Below are 21,731 nucleotides of genomic sequence, written 5' to 3' on the forward strand. Positions count from 1 at the left end.
TTATAATATTAATGATTTTTTAACCTGTTTATAGCTTATTTAGAAAGGCAGTTAAATTATACTTGTTTTTGGACATTATATTTGAAAGGTACATCTTTTTTTTTGTCGTAAACTTTGAGAAAAAACTAGGGCTAGTTAGCTACACATTTGAGTGCAGAGTTTCATACAATGAAATTAGAATTAAAGTAACCATGAAAATGTAAAGAAATAAAATTTTGAATATTAGAAAATGAAAAACATTAAAGTCATTAAAGTAGAGTATTGTCCATTTTATTTTCAAACTTTTATTTACTGTTCTGTCATGATTTAGCTAGAGTTAGTGTTAGGGTAGGGAAAATAACAAATAAAATATAAACTTTTCCTGTAAAAAACTTAATATTTATTTAGAAGGTTTTAGAGCTTATGCAAATAAAATATTAAAACTGTAAGATGAAGAGTATTTTTATTCTTAGTATGAAAATTATCTTCTCTCAGATTTAATTAATATAGGTTTTGGAAATTCACAGTCAAATCTTTGCTATAAATACTTTATTAAAAATTTTATTTTCTTAAAAGCTTGCCTAATTTCACAAAGATACACTCAGTAATGTAATTACAAAGTTGGTCGTTTTGACAAAGCCCATGCATTAAACTTTATTGACTTATATTTTGTAGATACATGTTTGTAAACTAGGCTGTGCATTTGTTGTTAAATTGAGTTTTAAATATTGTTTTTGTAACTTTTCTAACCTGTATTGAAATTTGAGAAGTTATTTTTTCTTGTTCTACAAATTTGGGACCTTTATTCAATCTTTCAGCATAACCATTTTGTGCTTGTTATAGTTTTCATACTATAACTTTTTGTCTTTTTGCATGTTGCCTATGTATCATGTAAAGTAATATTCATTTTAAGATAAAAATGCTTTTATACATCAGAAAATTTTGAAATTTCACATGCAAAGTCTTTATAATATCCAGATAGTTATCAAGCATTTCTTAAGAAAAAACTTTATATTTTGAGTAATTAATCTCTGTATGGATTCGGTAGATTTGACTGATATCTCGCAACCACCATAAAAAAATTAGGGAATAAATATAAATTTTTCCTCTCTCATTCTAGAATGAACACAAATTATAATGCAAAAACATAAATGGTTAGACTAAATAGCTTAAATCTCATAACATTATATATTTATTATTTGTATTATATTGACCTTTCAGCCATGCCTGGCTAACAATACAGAAGTTACAATGACACGGCTAACATGAACTCGTGTCACCGTATCAAATAACATAAAATTGACCTTTGGTCTATACAAAGTAACTTGGCTGTGTTTTAGTAGACTAATATTTTGTAAAATACAGTCATGTTTCAATTATTATACATTATATATGTATATGGATTATTGCTATTTTGAAATAAGTTCTTAAACTTATTTTTCTTAAAACATTGAACAGTAAATAAAGAAGTAAAGCAAACAATTATCTCGTCTAGTTAAGACCTTTGTACTCAATTGCTGCTTGACGTAGGTTGCTAAGCCTAAAATTTTGCACATCAAGGATATGAAACAAAATATTTTTTTTGGGGTTTTATATATACTTTTGAATAACTAAAAAAATCATAAATTACTGCATCAATACCATAGAATTCCACTATAATTTATCAAGCATAGTAACTAAGATATATTTTGGTCTCAAAATATGAAATATTGAGCAGACTAAAGACACACCCTACCTCCTTAAAATATTGGTTCAAAAGTAAGGAATGGCATCAAGCCCGTTAAAATGGCTGAGAAAGCCACTAGGGGGATATTCTCACTTTTCGATTGGTTATTCATGTCATATATAGAAGTAAGTGGAAAGAGATGAGCAGGGTGCCACCGTTTTTGATTTATTACATGAGCAATATCTTAGCAAATAGAAAAGATAATACCTTCTTATTTGATATTCTAGCTTTTAAATTAAGAAATTTAATGATATATAGTACTAAAATTTAAATTATAATCTACAGTTTGATACTAAAGTTATTGACATAAATTCATGAAACTTTGAATTTGAGTCAACAGACGAGATGACATGGCCTTTCACCCCTGACCCGTCTCGAAAGAGTAAAGTTAGTTGACTGTAACATGGTGATTCCTAATAACATACGTGGATAAGAGTCTCTCTGAGCATATCAAAATATTTTGTTACTTCTGACAGTAACTTCTTTACATATATTTTGTTACTTCTTTACATGGTATGTAAAGTAAAGAATATGTGGAGGTGGTAAAGAAGGATAGATTATGCATGACTTATTTCAGTTTTTATTGTTACAAAGTATGGATTGGGTTAAAATTGAGGAATTTGCTTTCTAGAACCATTCTTATGATGGGTCGTTATGTAGAACCTATTGAAGATGTGCCATGTGGAAACATCTGTGGACTTGTTGGTGTTGATCAATTTTTAGTAAAAACAGGTACCATTACAACTTTCAAAGAAGCCCACAACATGAGAGTAAGTTACCACATCATAATTATATTGTAGATGTAAACAGAAATTTATTGTGGGAGTGAAGAGTACATTATGCCCTTGTTAATAACAGTAATTATTTGTTATAGAAACAAATATGTTTTCTTTCTGGAGTCTTTTAAGTATAATGAGTGTTTCTTAAACTAAGATGAATCATCCCTGTAAAATGTAAAAAAACAAAGTATTTAACCCTCTCGCTATGGACAGGTCAAAGTGCACATTTCACAACTTTTTAGTGCATTACATTCAAAATTTAATTAAACTACTTTATTATCATTGTATACAACATAGTTAATTAATTAAATTTCAAATATATAAGTATTGAGTTCTTACTTTTAGAAGAAAATGCTTAAAGAAATCCTCAATCTCATCTAGTATAAGAATTGACATTTGCTTTCTAGGACTTTGCTCTTCTCTTAATTTATTAATCACCTATACAAGAAGTACAGAATTTAATGTAAATTACTCATAATATAGATATTACTAAGGCAAAGAATAACTTGTTGCCTTCAATCTTATTTGTTTATGGAGCTATAAACTAGAAAATCATACTCATTTGCCATCCTCATCTGTCACATTCTTTCTGATGTTTTATATTATATTATTTATTACTAATAGAAAGCCAAAATTTTAATCTATCAAATGGCATACTATATTACATTGTTGCCTGTACAGGGCATTATCTATTTCATTGTTCAGTTTCAAATTTATTCTCATGGGAATCACACCAATGAGTTTGGCTATATTTTTGAAGGCTCTATTGCACAGTTAGAAAGCCAGAAAAAGTATTATAATAGTTGTAGGACATTGTTTGCTTTTTGAATGTTATTATTCTGTGGCCCGGCATGGCCAGGTGGTTAAGGCATTCTACTCGCAATCTGAGGGTCGCGGGTTCGAATCCGTTACACCAAACATGCTCACCCTTTCAGCCGTGGAGGCATTACAATGTGATGGTAAATCCCATTATTTGTTGGTAAAAGAGTAGCCCAAGAGTTGTTGGTGGATGGTGATGACTAGCTGCCTTCCCTCTAGTCTATCATTGCTAAATTAGGGATGGCTAATGAAGATAACCTTCTTGTAGGTTTGCACAAAATTCAAAACAAATCAGTTATGTGTGTATATTTATCATTATAAAAGAGACTAAAATGTAAACATTATACACTTATTAGTTAGAATAGGCAAGATAATGAAAAAACATTTTTTGTATTCTTCACAAGGTATGCTCATGAACAGCTCTTGTGCTACGTCATTCAGTACAGTGAGGTGAGCTATTAGTTTGCCAAGGGATTTACAACTTGTTTGGCAGGGTTATTTGTTAGGCATGGTTCAAAGGAAAATAAAACAATAAAATTATATACAAACAGATTTATACTGTTACGAGCTTTAAGCTGTTTAGGATAAACAGTTTTAGTTTCATGTTACAATTTGCAGCCATTCTAGAAAAAAAAAGAAGGGTAATATAGATTTATTCTGTTCCTTTTTTTACGGTGGTTATGATATTGATCAAATTGGTATAAAGTTATGATAGAAAAAATAACATAAAAATGAGGTTCTACTGAAAAAAAATGTTGGATATTTATTTAGGAGATTTTAAAGAATTTGCAAATGAAACTTGACAATTTTCAGATGAATAATGATGGTTATGAGGTTGTTTTAATTGACCAAATGGGTATAAAGTTAGGGTAGAGAAAATAACAGATAAAATATAAGGTACTACTGAAAAAAATGTTTGATCTTTATTTAGAAGAATTTAAAGAATTCACAAATGAAACTTGACATTTTTCAGATGAATAAAAGCATTTTTAATCTTAAAATGAAAAACACTTTGCACTTGGAGCAGTCAATAATCTGACTCCATATATTCACGGATAAATTTTTGTAACAATATTTTATTAAAAATTCTAATTTTTTTTTTATATATATACAAAAGACATGTAAAGTTTAATGAAAGCTTGCAAAATTTCATGAAGATACACAAAACATTAAAATTTATATTATGGAAATTTTGGTCATTTTGGGGTTACGTGATTGGTGTAATTTACCGAGTCAGTAGTGAGAAGGTTAATATTACACATTTTATGTGAACTTAAATCATAACCTTAGAAGCTTTCAATAAACTACATGTGAATATTTTTGTATTTAAATAGATCATATTTTCTAAATCGAAGATTTAAAATAAAGTGCTACAAAGTCAGTTTTATTGTTCAGGTTCTGAAAGTATGGGATCTCTATAACTTATTTTAGATGAAACAGTTGCTTAAGAACAACTTGTTTTATATAAATTATTATTGCCTTGGTGCACTGACTAGTTTTTTCTATAGAATGTTTACTGAAACTTCTATTATTGTACTTGTTATATAAGGAACAAAGAGTGCAAGTTAAGTAGTAGTAGTACTAGAAACTGCACTTTTAATATACTGTTTCTGGATTTGTATTCACTTGTTAAGAAACCATTAAATTTTCAGTTAGTAATGCATCTTTTAAATTGCAATATTTTGAATTCGGTTACGTTTTGGTTTTAAAATTAGGTGATGAAGTTCTCAGTAAGTCCCGTTGTTCGAGTTGCTGTTGAACCACAGAATCCTGCTGATTTACCCAAACTTGTAGAAGGTCTGAAGCGTCTAGCTAAGTCTGATCCAATGGTTCAGGTATTATTTATTCTATTAATTAAGGTTAACTTACAAGATAAGGTTTGGTTTTTTGCTATTGGATATTTTGAGTTGTATTTTCAAACTATGCATATCTTTTTATGTTTAATTTGCTTGTGTATAGTTAATTTCTTATGTAAATGAAAAAAAAGTGAAGTTTCTTTAAAAATTTCACATAAACACAGGGAATTATAGTTGTTTTTGTCAAGCAGTGAACAAATTAAATTTGAATTGCCAAATTTTAATTACATTAACAGTAACTTAGCTGCTGCTTTTTAAACTGGCCTTTATGTATTTGTAATAAACTTTAATTCTGACTTGAATTCAGTGAATGTACTTCTGTAGGAATCACAGAAATGTGTTGATATGATTCTGTCACTGTGAAATGTTATTTTCATTCTGTATCTGTCATGGTAATTGAATTTTTGGTTATACATCATACATCATCTTGGAGAGTGTATAATAACTGCTCATAATATTTGATGAGTACTTTAGAGGTAATGTTTGATGTTTGTAATGTGATGTATTTTATACTGGGTGTTCAATAGTCATGTAAAGATAAGTTTTAAAGTAAAAAGTAATGTTGCTAAAAATTGCTTTTATGCTATGAAAGGGCTTATGAATATCATTGGAATGGATATCTCCTATTTTTATGGTTTTCTCCTATTTTTATGGTTTTCTCCTAGTTTTCACACACTTGAAATATGTAATTGTTAAAAATTTGTAATCTGCAAAAGAAAAATAGTACAGTAACATTTCAGTGATACTGGTTTTGCCTTTAAGTTTCCAGCTTAACTCTTATTGGAACTTAACTGAAAAAATTGTAGCATTTAACAGACTTCATATTAAAGTTTTGAGAAATGTGTAAATAAAAAAATTTTTCAACTATTTAACTAATTTTACTCTTAGTGCATTATTGAAGAATCAGGGGAACACATTATTGCTGGAGCTGGGGAATTGCACTTAGAAATCTGCCTGAAAGATTTGGAGGAAGATCATGCTGGAATTCCGTTAAAGAAAACTGACCCAGTGGTGTCTTATCGTGAAACTGTCTCTGAAGAGTCCAAAATTACGTGTCTTTCAAAGTCTCCAAATAAGCACAACAGGTTGTTCATGAAGGCTAACCAACTTTCTGATGGTTTACCAGAGGACATTGATAGTGTAAGACTAATATTTTTTTCCAGTTTATGCTATGATTGTAAATTTTGGGAATTAATAGTTTGAAAAATTCTAATTCTAATTATGTTTACTGAAAAAGTGCAACTGGATCAGAACTGCCTTGCACCTTTCAGGTGTTGAGTGAACACCAGCATATGAATTTTCAAAAAGATGTGTGCTGTTGTGTTTTTGGGTTCTGAGAAACAGTCTTCAGCATTCTTATTGGATTATTTCAGGTCATTAGTGACAAAGTGAATTATCAGGAATCAGACAAATTTGGGAAGAGAAATGGTCATAGGTATAACATTTTTTTATTTTTGCTCCACTGATGGATTTTGAAAGGATTGGGTGTTTATTAAGAAAAGTTAAGTGTTCATGTAGGTACTTGAGCATTGAATCTTCTAAATTCCCTAAGTTATTACCTATCACTTTAAACTCAGAAGCATTTTGCACATTCTGAAAATACATTTTCATCTTCTAAAACTGAATGATTGCTTTAAACAGATATTTCCTGAAGTTCCTGTTGTCTCCTTCCAGGAAAGCAGAAGTCTAAAAAATATCCTTGTTCATGCAAAAGTGAATTACACCCAATCAAAGGATGATTGTCATGTGTAATAAAGCTGGTTGTCAAACCTGCAAGTTCATAAAAACTATTGACTCTTTTTTTTTCTGACAAGCAAAGCAGAGAAACTTTATAATTTATAAAGAAATCACTTGTGGAACACAGAAAACCATTTACCTTATACAGTGTAAAAAAAATGTAATCACCAGTATGCAGGACATACACAAACAACTCTTAGAGAATATTTCACCAACCAAAAGTCTTCTATTAACACCGAAAAAGATCTCTCTGTTGTTCAACACTTAACTAACCCGGTCATTCTATTAAGGATGTTACTCTCATCAACATTGAAACCGACTTTAAAACTAAAGCTGATAGAGAGATAAAAGAATCTTATTAGATTGCTAATCTAAATACTGTTTAACCTGTTGGAAGAAATCTAAATCCTGGAATCAGTAATCTCCCATCATTGGTTTGTTCTCTGTAAGAAAAATAATTTTTATTTTTTTCATGTTGTGTGAACTCTCGATGTTTGCAACTAAACTTTCTAATACGTTATGATAACTTTCCGTGCCTGTCTTTACAGATTGATCTGATTAACATTTCTTTTTCAGTCAGTCTCCATGTGTCACCTTTATTTTACTTTAACAACACTTGAGTATAGTTTTTCTTGACCGTTTCTAAAGCAAAACGTCTCTAACTCCTTTTTACATAACACTAATTTTCCAGTCGTTTTGCACCAGAAACGAGAGACACTTACAACAGTACATTGAAAAATATACAAAACACTTCCTGGAAGCATAAGTGACCTTCATGACATCACTCAACTCCCTTTATATGTCACTTATTTGGTTACACCACCATTCCCAGTTTCCCCCTTAAGAAGAAAGGTTCACCTTTTGAATGTGCTTGGGTTATATGGTTTTTTATCATCTTGTATCAAGACTTCTTGAACCTACATGTTTTTCTGACACCATGATTATGGTTTGTTAAAATATTGGCTACCTGGAGCCTCTGTAAGATTGAACAAAGGGATATAGAGGGAAGTTTACAACAGTTGGGAACAAACCTCAGATCTGGGAAATGTTTTCAGTTTTTTCAACTTTTTTTCTTTCTGAGAATGTTTAACTTGTATCTATTTGAAAGGCAGAAAAAGTTTGTTCTGTGACATGACAACAGGAAAGTTTATATAGGTTTAGTGAGTATGAAAAGCTATGACAAACTATTCATATGACTCAAATCCTTTTTATTGAATATTATTGTTTATAAAAATCAATCATAAGAAAATGAAAACTGGCAAATATTTTTTGGTGACTGAGATATAATGTTTCATAGTCATCATTACCTTTGTCAGGTTAAGTGATAGTATTTTTGCTAATACAATTGATATTTAAATTGGTTTATATCTAAATAAATATTTTTTATTTTCATTAAATGATAAGTTATTTTATATATTGATGTTGTGTGAATATCATAAACTTAACAATGATATTCAATAACCAAGGATTTAGATTACCGGAATATTCTGCCATGATCTATCATACTCTCTAAACCAAAGCAAGCTTACTTGATTTCTTGTCATAGAAAAAAGTTCATGTAGCTTTCAAATAAGTATAAGTTAATGTAGAAACTTTTTTAGGAAAAAAAAAAGAGCATCCAAAAAAACCTAAGAAAATTCACAGATATGTGAATTTTTCCAATGTCTTCTAAACTTCCTATAAGATTCCTTTGTTCATCTTTGAGTAGCTCTGTCTATTCTCTCTAATCCATTAATTACTGCTCACACCACTTTATATATTAGACTAGCAGATGCCTGTTGGAAGAATTCAATGGAAAATTTCCTAAAAATAGTGATGATTAAATAAAAAAAAATGTATAGTCCACCTATTACCTTGGATCATAGCATATATTCCATAAGATTGTCTAGTGAGTTGTTTACAACCATATTGTGTCATTACACTTGTTATTTCAATAAGAAAGACTGCATTACATTTGTTTTGTTTTTAAGCACACTGTAATGCATTGTGTGTCAGAAATGTTTTGGTTTCGATGCAATGGGTGCATCCAGCAAAATAGAGCTCTCAGGTTTGCAAAGTAACCATGAGGATTTTTCTAATGTATGCCACCATTTCTTGTGATTTTACTGAGCACCAGAAAAGACTACTACTACCAAAGTAAGTGCTTTTGACAGTTATTTCTGTAAGAAGTGTCAAAGGAGAAGTATTTAATTCAAGTCGATTTATTCAACATGGTACAATAAAATCATCTATGTATATAAACCGACATGAAAATACTATATATATATATACGTATAAATCGAACAACAATTATATACCTCTCTTTATGCATTTTTTTGCATTCAAATTGCTATCTCCAAATGTTTCTTTCAATTGGTAGATGGAGGAAGTCCTGTGTGTGTAAACTAGGCTGTGTCTTTGTTTTTAAAATTGAGTTTTTTAATTTTGTTTTTGTAGCTTTTAATTTAACCTACACTGAAGTGTGGGAAGTTTTTCTTTTTTCTTACTCTACAACTTTGGGGCTTATATTAAGTTGGTTAACTGTAACATGGTGATGCTTAATAACATACTTAGATAAGGATATCTCTAAGCCTTTCAAAATATTTTGTTACTTCTCATAGAAGCTAGAAAGCCATGTTGTAAAGTGAAGAATTTATGAAGGTGGTAAAAAAGGATAAATTGTACATGATTTATTTCTGTTACAAATTTTGGGTAGGGTTAAAATTCCCTAACAAAAATAAACATTTTTGTTCTTAAGTTTTTTCTCTGATCGACCATTCAGCACCTACGAAGACTGATGGATTGATGTGAAATTTTGGAATTGCCAAATATGAATAATTTTCATGTAATGACCTCTTGAAAAGAAGCATTTTGATAACTAATTATTTTTCCCATGATTAACCATTCAGGAGACAGAGGGACAAGACACATACATTTGGCTATTGTATGTATGAATATGAACCTAAGAGTATTATAATCTGGTCTATCCAGTGGTATTTTACTTTGCCTGTATATATTTTCAAAGCTCTGCTGCGTCAGTGATTGTTCAGACCACCTGGTATGACATCATAAAAACTTGAAGGATTGTAGTTAATAATAAAACTTCAAACAGAGAAGGTAAATCATGAGAGATAACACATATGACTAATTATATTCACAAGGGATGATAGTTTCTTAGCAAATATAAACTTGAGCTTAGAGATGAGCAGAAAAATGATACAAAATCCAATAAGTGCATTATTGACAGGTGAGGATTGTTGAAGCTGGGCAGAAGTACAAATTTGGCATTTTGTTGTAATTCTTCTTTGCAAGTTGCACTAAATAAATATTAAAAATGGTAAATTATTTCAAGTTAAAAATTGTTTAAATAGTTAAATTTTTATTTTTAATTAAGTTTTGAAATTTGATATGCAGGTGTACTCACAGATTGTGATAAAATTAAGCATTTATACTATTAGCACTACAACCAAAACGTCATTTTTCTGTATATTCAGTGTTGGGTAAAACTGTTCAGCAAAGATTTAAAACTTTTTTTTTGCTACTTTGTTTCAAAATTAAATGGGTACTTGACACACCAGTATCTTATTTGGCAGTTTTTAAAATGTACATTTAATTCCAGAAAACAGTTTTTTTATTGTGGGGCAATTTAAAAACTGATATATATATATAATACTTTGAAGGGATTAAAAAAAATGGCATCTTTGAGATTTACTGTTTGTCATTTTCTCTGTTTAGGGTAAGGTAACTCACAAAGACGACTTCAAAGCACGTGGTCGTTACCTGACAGAAAAGTATGGCTGGGATGCCACAGAAGCAAGAAAAATATGGGCCTTTGGGCCTGAGGGTAATGGACCAAACCTACTCGTGGACTGCACCAAGGGAGTTCAGTACTTGAATGAAATCAAGGATTCTGTTGTTGCTGGCTTCCAGTGGGCAACAAAAGAGGCAAAGTATTTTTTTGTAACTTAGATTTGTTTATTTCAAAGTTTATGTTGCTAAATGTAGAAAGTAAGAAAACATACCTGGAATCTGTTATTAGTGTGGATGGGTCTTATTATTCATGTGAAAATTTGGGGGGGGGGTAGTACTATTGATTGTTAACCTGCTGTTCAATATGTAGATGGCATATGGGGCAGGTTTGGATTGTATTGTTCTTTATCTTCATGACATACCACATTTGATTGACCAAATGTCAGTATCAAGCCAATGACATATAGTATAGGTTAAGACAATCAGTTGTTGGTAAAATGTAAAATTGGCTGTTCAATGTGATGATATTCATGTGCTAATATTTTTGCAAATACAGTAGTGGATGCTTTCATTGTTTCAATGGGATAGGATGTGCACTCTAGGTGACAAATTGAGAAAAAGGCAACAAGGCAAGAGTAAAAGAAACGGACGAGGGTGTAATAAACCTTGTTTATCATTGACCTGGTTAAAAACAAAAAGGTGGAACTTTCAGTAGTTATTGGACATTGGGAACATATTAATGTTTATTTTGAGCAATTAATTTTCTTTCTAATTTATTGAAAATGCACGAGTTTCAAGAGGTTATGCTTCCTCACCCTCTACTGTCTCTACTTGAAACCTGCCTGGGGGCTTGTGGACACTCCACTCTTTCTCATGTTTTAAAAACATGCATCTTGCAGATCTTACCTCAAGTGGGAAGTAACCATACACATAATCTATGCACATTGTATTTACATTTTGTATCTTCTACTTTATGGATTTCAATCACACCTATGTGTTTGTCTCATGCAGAGTAAGTTTAGCTAGTCTGACTGATTGAAAATTACAGTATCACAGATGCATTGATCTGCATGTATATTCCACACGTTTTTAGTTATTGGTAAATAACTTACTTCAATAATTAAATTTTTATGATGAAACAAACACATCAAAGAAGGTTAATTATAACATTAAATAAAGTTTTTTTTATATTAAATGAATTTTAAAAACTTTTTTAACAATGAAATTCTATTGCTGCTCAACTATACAATCGAAGTGTCAACTTTTTTGCAAGAAAATACTTTCCATTATTTCTTGGCGGTTAATTTTTTTTCAATTCTGTATTCCTACTAAAATTGAATAAATAATTAGCATGTGATTCTTCATGTTCACACAATTAAACGTTTATTATAGCCATCAACAGCTTCCACTTTACTACATGACGTATTTTGATGCACTTCTGCATCATGTGTAGGAGTTAGGTACAAAACAATATTTATACTTTTTTTTACACGTCATGTTTATAACACTTAGTTACCTAAAGAATTGGCCATTGTTTGCAATAAGTCATGCCATATATCATTTAAGTGACTTGATAGCCTTTCATCTCAATTTAGTACTTGTTTTTTTTATTATTATTATTATTTCCAATGATTATCAGATATTTCAAGCTGTAATGTTATGAGGTTGAACTAAGAGTGCAGTTTTGTTCCATAGTATTGTGAATTGGGTTTTACATGTTCTGCTGTAACTGAATGTTTTGTTTTATTGTTTCTTACGTAAACCTTCAGTTCAACAAACTTTTGGCCTTGAACATCAGTTTTATAGGAAACTATTAGTGAGTATATGATAAATATTGCCTTTAGACAGAATTCTTTATCATAAAATACCCTTTTGTAGTATTAGTCTTAATTTTACTTCTGTTTGATGGTTTTATTATTTATGAAATTTATTATGTTGCTCTTGATTTATGTACTTGTAACTTATTTATGAACTTAAATATATTTTGGTACTTTATTTTATTTATTTATTTTTTTGTCATGGAGGTTACAAAGGTAGACTATAAAATACAAAATATGTATAAAGGATGATAAAGAAACTGATCCTGTATACTTATGTATGCTATGCAAGCAAAAAGTTTAGTTAATTATCCTAATTATATGTAATTTTTTGTTTATCTTCGATGACAGTCAAAAACCCTAGCTTATCAGAAAACTGTATCTGATGTGATATGGTTTGTTATTTTCCTAATAATTTGTTATTGCATTTTTACAGACTTTCATCCATAAATAAATGCACATGAGATCTTCATAAATTATGTAGGATTATATTTTACACTTCTTCCTATTCTGTATCTTTATTTAAACTGTAAAAGGATGAGAAATGTTATATTTGCTGTACCCACCAACTTGATATTGAGAAGATATATCTACATACCTCACCCTTTCAAACTACAGGGTAAAAACTATCTCTGTGTCTACAGCACTAATCAGTTTTAGTGGAGTCAAAATAGGGATTTGTGGCTTGAGAAAATAATGTAGACACTATTTACAGCGTAGTTTGTTTACTTTATATATATATAGAGTCCCTACTTGAACGTTTAACAAGCAAATTACAAAAAACAGTGGAATAAATGGCAACTCAAAAGTGTAGAGAAATCTACTATGATAATCGGCTAGAAAATTCACTGAAATAGTCACAGAAAACCATGTTGATACAAAGTACAACAGCGAACTCGAGAAACAATAAAGAACAGCGAACTTGAGAAATGACAAATACTCATTGTGGCAGTTTGCAATTAATGTGCTAAAAGTTGCACAAATAATTTTCCAATTAGTGCACATTAGTAAAACACTGGCTTTCTTCAATAGCAGAGAGTGAAGAACCTAGAGAAATTCTTCAGGGCCAAAAAATAAAGGCACTTGAATTAATTTTAAAACTACTTTATGACATAATACTGCATTCATTACTATTGTCCAAGTTTCACTAAAATGTTCGTAGCTGTTTTTCTGCAGCAGCTTGTAAAACTATAATCAGTAATAATAAGGATGGAGACAGTGTTATAAATATGCACATTGTTTAATAAAATGAAGTATTTGCGACCAGTATAAAGCAGTGCTTAAATGGCTTCTACATTTCTGTGACACTTGAATGGTTTTGAAGAGCATATGTTGGTAGCAAATAAGAACTTAAATTTTGGAGGATGGAAGTCTTGACTTTCAAGAATCAACTTAAAAGTAGCCCTACAACCTTAGCAGAAGTTTGTTTAGTAGCTGTGCATAGATTTTGATGCTTGAATGGCTTCAAAAAGAAATTTGGCCAGTAGCAATACAAAAGACTGACTGAATCTCTCCTCTTTCAAGAGCCAACATAAAATAGTCCGATTACCTGCGAAGGAGTTTCTTTAGTAGGTTTGCCAAGGTTTGAATAAAATATTCATAGCCATTTTTTCTGTAGGCTTATGAAACAAGAATAATATGAATTTTGTCTGACAATCAGAAAACCAACTTTTTTGCTATTATCAATATTTTAGCAGCCTTAGCAATTGAGATAGAAGGTATTGAGTTTTGTTTCTAGAACAAGTACACTTTTTAAGATGGTTTTTGCCCATATGTTCTATTAGAATTTTTGTGAAATTCCTGGGTGAACCCTGTCATGAACCACTGTTGTAGTTTATGATATAAATGCAACTGTGTACTTTACAGAAAAGTTTGCTTTATATATCTTCTTACTAACAGATAAGAAATCCAAAACCAATTAAGATTAATATAATTGGTGAAAAGATAAAATTTCCACCAGAAAAGTATTTAAATCTATAGGTCTTCTTACAACAAATAATCTTTTGTGGGATATAATGTTTCATAATTATAATATACTATGTGTAGTTCATAGTTGCTTACACTTGTCTCTACCAACAGCTGTAAAATGAGAAGAAAGTCACCCACCATATAGAAATTATTACTTGATACACTAGCTGACCTTAATTAGACATTGATCACTTCATGTTGAGACCTCCCATCCTGTTATAAGTACCAGCAACTTGTAATAATTATCCAAATTGATGTTGTACTTCTCTCTTTTACTCAGAATTATTAATGCAGTAGTCTAGGAAAATCTTCCTGTTGGTTTTACATGAATCTCATTTTAAATGATTCTTATTTGCAGAGTGTCCTTTCAGAGGAAAACATGAGAGGAGTTCGTTTCAATATCTATGATGTGACCCTACATGCTGATGCTATCCATCGTGGTGGGGGGCAGATCATCCCTACAGCTCGTCGCTGTTTGTACGCATGTATGCTTACAGCAGAACCTCGCCTCATGGAACCTGTCTACTTGGTGGAGATTCAGGTAAGAGTTTAGTACATTTTGAATAAACACAGAAATTATATCTGGGTAAAGAATATGTAGCCCGTGCTTTTGGAGATTATCTGCATCATTTCAAACAGTATTGTTTATAAATCTTCAGTTTACAACATACTTGAACAAAATAGGAAATACAATTTAATAATGAATTATTTATTGCCTCATTTTCTCTTACAGTATAAATATTCATTTTCAACTTCCATGCATTGTTCAGGGTGTCATTAAGATTGATTTTTTTTTTTTGCACTAAATATCTAATACCCAAATTTACTTTATAATTTATTAGACCAGTGGAACCACTATTTGATTTTCAGAATTTATTTTAATGCATTGCAAAACTTTGATTACATTCTGACCTAAATATGTCAGTTTTTTCACGGTGTTTCACTATCGAACAACTAAAATTTTTCTTCAGTGAAAACTGAGACCTGGTGGGACTAAATTGCAACCATGTTTATTATCAGGTACATGAGTAAGTATTTCTCTAAAGATGTAAGAAGAAACAGTTCAGATGAATATAGATTAGTACATACATTTAAATTAGAATTATTTCTTTCTAATGTTTTGAATGGAATACCCTTCCATCAGGCAGTATACTACTGTTACATAGAAGTTAGGCTTGGAAAGTCTTGACCTTTCCTAGCCTAACTTCTCTAATGCTGTAAATATATACTGGCTTCAGGAAGACATCTTCCTGAAATATTGCAAAAAATAGTTTTCATTTGGGCATTTTTATAATCATATACATGATTTTGTTTACTATGCCATCTTGTCTTGAATGAATGCTAGTTATTAAGGATGGTGGAACTTGGGAGAATCTTGAGTTATACCAAATTGTTTGTAAAACTCTGTATTCGTAGTAGCTTAGTAGGCTAAAGCAGTTGCATGGTTAGCATCTGTAGGTTCTTGTCAGCCCAGTTTTAGTTTCCACTTCTCCAGAAACATTTCTAATGTTACAGGATGGTGTGCCATTATTAAGTTCATTTAATTAATACATGAAATCTGTGTTTCCAACTTAAAGATGGCAGTCAGTGGATATTGAATTTCATGATAGAAAAAATTTCTGACTAAAATGATGGGAAAGAAAATTACATGGATTAATTAAACATCTTGATTGGAATCTTACTGGATGTGGATAGTAAAATCTATAATTATTTTGTTATAAATCTGATATTTATTTCTGTTGAAATAGATAGTTGAAAGTAAGTTTTACCATCATTAAGAAAGCCTTAGCAATCTAAATAGCATGTAATTAAAATTGTTTTTTTTTATTTCCCAGATATTTCAGATTAATATGTCTGTCAGTTGTTTTACTTTGCTGAGCCTTTATTTGGGAAAACAAAACAAAAAATAATTTGTATTTAAAAATGTAATATACAGTATAGTAGGTATTCAGTACATTATAAATGTGATGAACAAATACAAAAAATAAAACCAAATTTAAATGTAACATAATAGCATCTGTAGCAAAGACAGAAAATGGAAATATTTCTTGAAAAGCACATAAGGTATGGTCTGTTTCTTTCATTGCTACAATTATAGGTAACTGTCTATGTCAAGTGTATTTTCAGGTACAAAAATGCCATGTTTTAATATTTCATTACTTACCTGAAACTGGTAAACTTTAGGATGTTTGAAGGGGAATTCCCTTTCTTCATTGTATTATAAAATTCCAAATCCTCGTGTGTTTAAAATTATACTTTTTTGCACTTCCTTGACAAATTATATAATTTCTTATATATATGTATGTGTGTGTGATTATATATTACAAGATAATCATATAAAGATGCATGAGCATCAAATAAATTTTAAGTTCAATAGTGGAAGCAGTTCTTCAACATTAAATGTATGGAAACCCCTACTCTTTTACTAACAGTTTTGTACAATATAAAATCCTTTGACAGTTTATGTTTAACGAAGTAAGATTTATTTTTAATGAGCACCTCTTAGGAATATTTAATTAATTGGTTTTCTATGTCCAGTAAAGTGTCTGCAATACCATTTCGTACTTGATTGAAGCATTCAAGAGTTTGGCATTATTACCCCAAGCATACTCCAACACACTAGTAAAATTAAAGATAATTTCATAGGATATGTTCTTTGTTAAATTATATAGTAAGTAATAATAACTTTAAATTGTGTTGATAGTTAATTTTGTTTTGTTTTTTTCGTCCAGCTTTAGAATGCTTTGTATAAAAGTAAATTTCTAAGACACTTTCACAAAATAGGGTTTACTTTAGAGTATCAAAATAAGTTCTATTTTCATATTGTGGACTGCTGATACTTTACTGTTTAAATATACTTTTATAGTGTCCTGAAGTAGCTGTTGGGGGTATCTATGGAGTACTAAATCGCAGAAGAGGAATGGTGTTCGAAGAGGCCCAAATTACAGGCACTCCCATGTTTATTGTCAAGGCGTACCTGCCTGTGAATGAGTCGTTTGGTTAGTAATCCTTAAATCTGACTCACTAGCTTGGCAAACACAAACTTTTTGGTGAATTTTTTGCTACCTCTAGTTTAGTCAGTGTTTTAACTATTAACATAGGATTTGTTTTTTCTTGATAGCATTCCATACCATTTGTGTGAAATATTTCTATCATTGTAAAAAAAAAGGATTGTAATTTTTTCTTCAGCTAAGCAAAAGTTATTTTTCACCTTATTTTAAAACCTATAGCATTTCAACCATTGCAAACATTATGTGTTCATTTTATCAGGAGAGGTGAAAACCTTTCAGGTACCGTGTGCAGACCCACACATCAGATTTCAACATTTATATCAAAATAATAATTTAACTATTTCAAAAGTTTTTTTTAGACTTTTTTGACCATCTCTAAGCATAGGCTTATATTTGCTAAAAAAACTACCTTTATTTTAGAATCTAATTCTTATGATTTTGTTTCACACATGTGTTTTCCTTTTCTTTCTCTGATTTTATTTGTACAGTCTTTTGTCACACCCTTTTATAGCCTCAGAGCATGTGATGTGAACAACTAATGAAGGTCAGCTTTGAAAGGAAAGTTTAAGTAGTATTGGATAGAGCAAATTGTAAATTAATTTCAATGTAGCATGAATAAACTAGTATAAAAAGTAATATATAGTTTTGTGGGAAAATGATATAGCTCCTGCAGAAAAGAACCACAGAATTTAAAGGAAAGTTTAAAAGACTTGAACTGTTCTCATGGATTAGGAAATTTTTTACAGTTCTGATTGGAGATATCAAATGGAACTTTCTAATTAACAAGAAAATAAAGATCAAAAGAAATATTTTTAATGTTTCTTGCAAAGGCTGGACAAACTTTTGTAAATTTTACAGGGTAAAAGTGACAGAAAAAGTAAATCAAATTATATCTTTTTAAGCCGAAACTATGTATTATTTAGTAAGATTTTATTGAGTTTCATGTAACTTGGTAAAGTATGTCCACTGTGAGAAGTAAACAATCAGAATGGGTTTTTGAAATTTGAAAGAATCTTTAAGCATAGAATGGATATTTTTTTTTACACAATAATGCATAATATCTTACATTTTTGTTTGACATCAGTAATCAGTCCTTACCTCTGTTAGTTTTATCTTAAATTTACAATTCTGAAAAATGCTTAAAATGTTACATTCTGTCTTAATTATAACAACCTATGAGATCTATTCTAGTGAATTTAAAAATTGCAGGTCACTAAATTTTTTCATTAAGAAAACAGTTGTATAAATGCATTTAGCTGATCTCTTTTTGTTTTTTCTCCCATTTTAACACAATGTCTTGGATAATGATTTTTGTGTAGTTGAAACTCCATTTTTTTTTCATAATATTTTGTGCCTAGGAGGCAAATGTTAATACTTGTGGATGGGCCCTTTTTTACTTTTTTTTTCTTAGAATTTGCTACCTGGTGTTATTTCAGAAAGTGAGCAAAGAAAAAAGTGAAATATATTGTTTTCCAGGTTTCACAGCTGATCTTCGCTCCAACACAGGAGGTCAAGCCTTCCCTCAATGTGTATTTGACCATTGGCAGATCTTACCTGGTGACCCAATGGATGGCAAGTCCCGCCCTTGGCAAATAGTGATGGATACTAGAAAACGAAAAGGATTGAAAGAGGCTATACCTGAACTTGACCAGTATTTGGATAAACTATAAAGTTGCTGCAATTTAGTGTTTGTACTTTTTTTTTTCAAAACGTGAAGTGCAAATAAAACATGCAGTTCAAGGTTACATGAGTAATCTTAAAACTTTGCAATTTTATGAGTTCTACTTGGCAAGGTTTTCAATCAGAGTAACAAATTTAATTTACTTTTGTACAACTAAGTTTATTTGTAAAGTTTGCTTCTTCTGTGCTGAAAATAAAACCTGTAAAATTATTGTGCAGATACTTGGCCTTTAGCTTTGGAAAGTAAAATACTTCAACTAGAAATGAAACAGTACTTTAAATGATCTATTCATTATGTCATTTTGATAATGTTTTTACTTTCTATACAGTAAAAGATGGCTATAATTTAGTGCTGTTTCTTAACACTTTTTTAAGATTTTTTGGATGCATTTTTTTGTATTGTTTCTTGTTTTATGCATACTTCCATATTTGTCAATATCTTGTCCACATACTTTTTTACACGTGCAGTGATGTTAGGCTTTTCTTGTGCATAATGTTTAGTGATGTTAGCAACAGATGCTATTTTGGAATATCAGTGCATAAATGATTAGAGGGCTGTTTTGGTACCATAGGACATCTCTCAGTGAACGTTTAGTTGTTGGATATAAGAAAAGGTGGGGCATATTTTATACATTTGATTTGGTTTTGTACTTTAGTTTTTTTTTGGTCTGAAAACAGTGGATACACTGAACTTCTGGTGACAAGATATAATGGAACTTGAATAAGACACTTGAAAGTGGTAGAACTTGGTAGGCTTTGTAACAGAATTTGCTAGGTAATAGTAGAGATCTGTCTTCTGCATGCAGTTTATTCTCCAGTGTGTTCTGTGGGAAATGGGGTTATGTCATTTTTGATATGACGAAAATTGAAGTCTGTTATTGATTTAAAATATGTGCTGATCCTACGAGTACTGAAAATACTTTTTGTGGCTTACGATGAAATTAAAGTCATCAGGCATTCTTAAAACACAGTAATATAATGAACATTAAAGTTTTCAACAAAATACTTTTCACCAATGTATAAAGAAAATCTGACACTTTTAACATTTGCATTCAACTTGTCATAATTTTTAGAAATAGGGAATACCTTCATTTTCTAGTAGTAATAAACAATTTACTGAAACAATGTGAGTTTTCTGTTTCATAAACAAGAAGGCATAAACTGAAAGGAACAGTACAAGTCTTGATAATGGATTAAGCCAAAACATAGTTTATAGACATTTGCATATAACGATGCTAAGTTAGACAAAGCTACCATTTCCCTTATCTACAGTGACTAGACTCTTTACTAAAACATTGTAATTGTTAACTTAATCTATTTTGTTTGGTGTTTACCATCCATCACAATCAGAAAAGTTAAAGCAGTATCAATGAATTAGCTTTCATTTCCCTTACCTGCAACAACTAGGTTAACAGCTAAACATTGTAATTGTTAACCCAACTTATCTGTTACAATAATCAGAGATGAATTAAAAAGTATATAAAGATTGCATTTAATTGTTCAATTTTTAAGGCATTTATTACCCGCTGAGAGATAGAAAATAGTCCGTTCTAACAGTTGTTAGAATGAACAGAAGGTACAACAGTGTAGAACCTAGAAAAATGATATCCCTGGCAGGGCTGTCTTTTGATCTTTTATGGTCTCTAGCACCGATGGGGATCCTATCTCACAAACAAGATTCAAAAGTAAGTCACCCCACTATTCCCCAGGGAAGTAATTATGCTGAAAAATAAAAAAAAATTAAGAACAGGATAATAGAATATTGATAAAGAACAACAAAAATAAATCTTTAGTGAGGTTATTTATAAGGTTATTTTTCATGGATATTTTGAAAATTAAAGAAATAATTCAACAAAACAAAAGTTAAATAAAATACATTTAAATAATAAAATTAAAAAACAATATTGAGTACATTAAAAAAAAGCCAAAAAGTCTATTTTCTAACTATTCTTTTTCTTCCAAAATTTCTGATTCAATGCTTTAAAAGATAATGCATTTAACATGTTTAGATGCATGCTGTTTCAAAGTTAATTTTTGATATTTGTTTATCTTAAAAAGTTAATGCTCCCTACTGCAGTTTATTACCATAATAGATAATTCTTGGAGCAATTTCCACATTTGGAAATGTCAGTTCTAGAAGATCTTTCTTTATCATAGACTAAATTGCGTCAATGTTAGGCTTTTCCATGTCTGGTATGTAATACTTAACTTTGGAAATCAATTGTTCTGTATTTAAGTCATTTTGGATAAGATGAAGCTAGGGTTTTGGTTCGAACTATTATTTCTTCTGGGTCCAATTGTTTTAGATTTCTTGAGATTTTGAATTTATTATAGATATTCTAATATGCTTCATTTTGTCTTGATAACCCATCTGTTAAGGGAGTATTTGGTGGGTATATAGGTGTAGGTACCTGATTCCAAATCTGGAATGTTTGGATCCTGAGCCATGCTGGATTTTGGAATTTTCTGGTTTTTTTGTTTCATTTAGCCTGGCATGTAAAAATGATATGAAGTATGAAATACATTCATAAAAGTTATTTATTTACCAAATTATCAATGTTTTTTCTGTTTACAAAGCAGGGGCTGTAGGCTAAATCTTTACCCCTATCACTACAGGCTTAGTAAGTAAG

At 30.3% G+C, this 21,731-nt stretch overlaps 1 protein-coding gene across 1 annotated transcript in view; it reads left to right on the plus strand.

Moving 5' to 3' along the window:
• LOC106468577 (translation elongation factor 2-like) overlaps positions 1–19,319 on the plus strand; it is a 54,428-nt gene extending 35,109 nt beyond the window's left edge. Inside the window, exons 9-15 of the mRNA XM_013929012.2 lie at positions 2,337–2,475; positions 5,019–5,138; positions 6,048–6,299; positions 10,611–10,820; positions 14,769–14,951; positions 17,277–17,409; positions 18,898–19,319. Coding sequence (XP_013784466.1) covers positions 2,337–2,475; positions 5,019–5,138; positions 6,048–6,299; positions 10,611–10,820; positions 14,769–14,951; positions 17,277–17,409; positions 18,898–19,091 — 1,231 coding nt within the window. The 3' untranslated portion in view covers positions 19,092–19,319. The remainder of the gene's footprint in view (positions 1–2,336; positions 2,476–5,018; positions 5,139–6,047; positions 6,300–10,610; positions 10,821–14,768; positions 14,952–17,276; positions 17,410–18,897) is intronic.
• Positions 19,320–21,731: the final 2,412 nt, after the last annotated feature.

The sequence above is a fragment of the Limulus polyphemus genome, unplaced genomic scaffold, assembly GCF_000517525.1.
Source record: "Limulus polyphemus unplaced genomic scaffold, Limulus_polyphemus-2.1.2 Scaffold3061, whole genome shotgun sequence".
NCBI classification, from domain to species: Eukaryota; Metazoa; Arthropoda; class Merostomata; order Xiphosura; family Limulidae; genus Limulus; species Limulus polyphemus.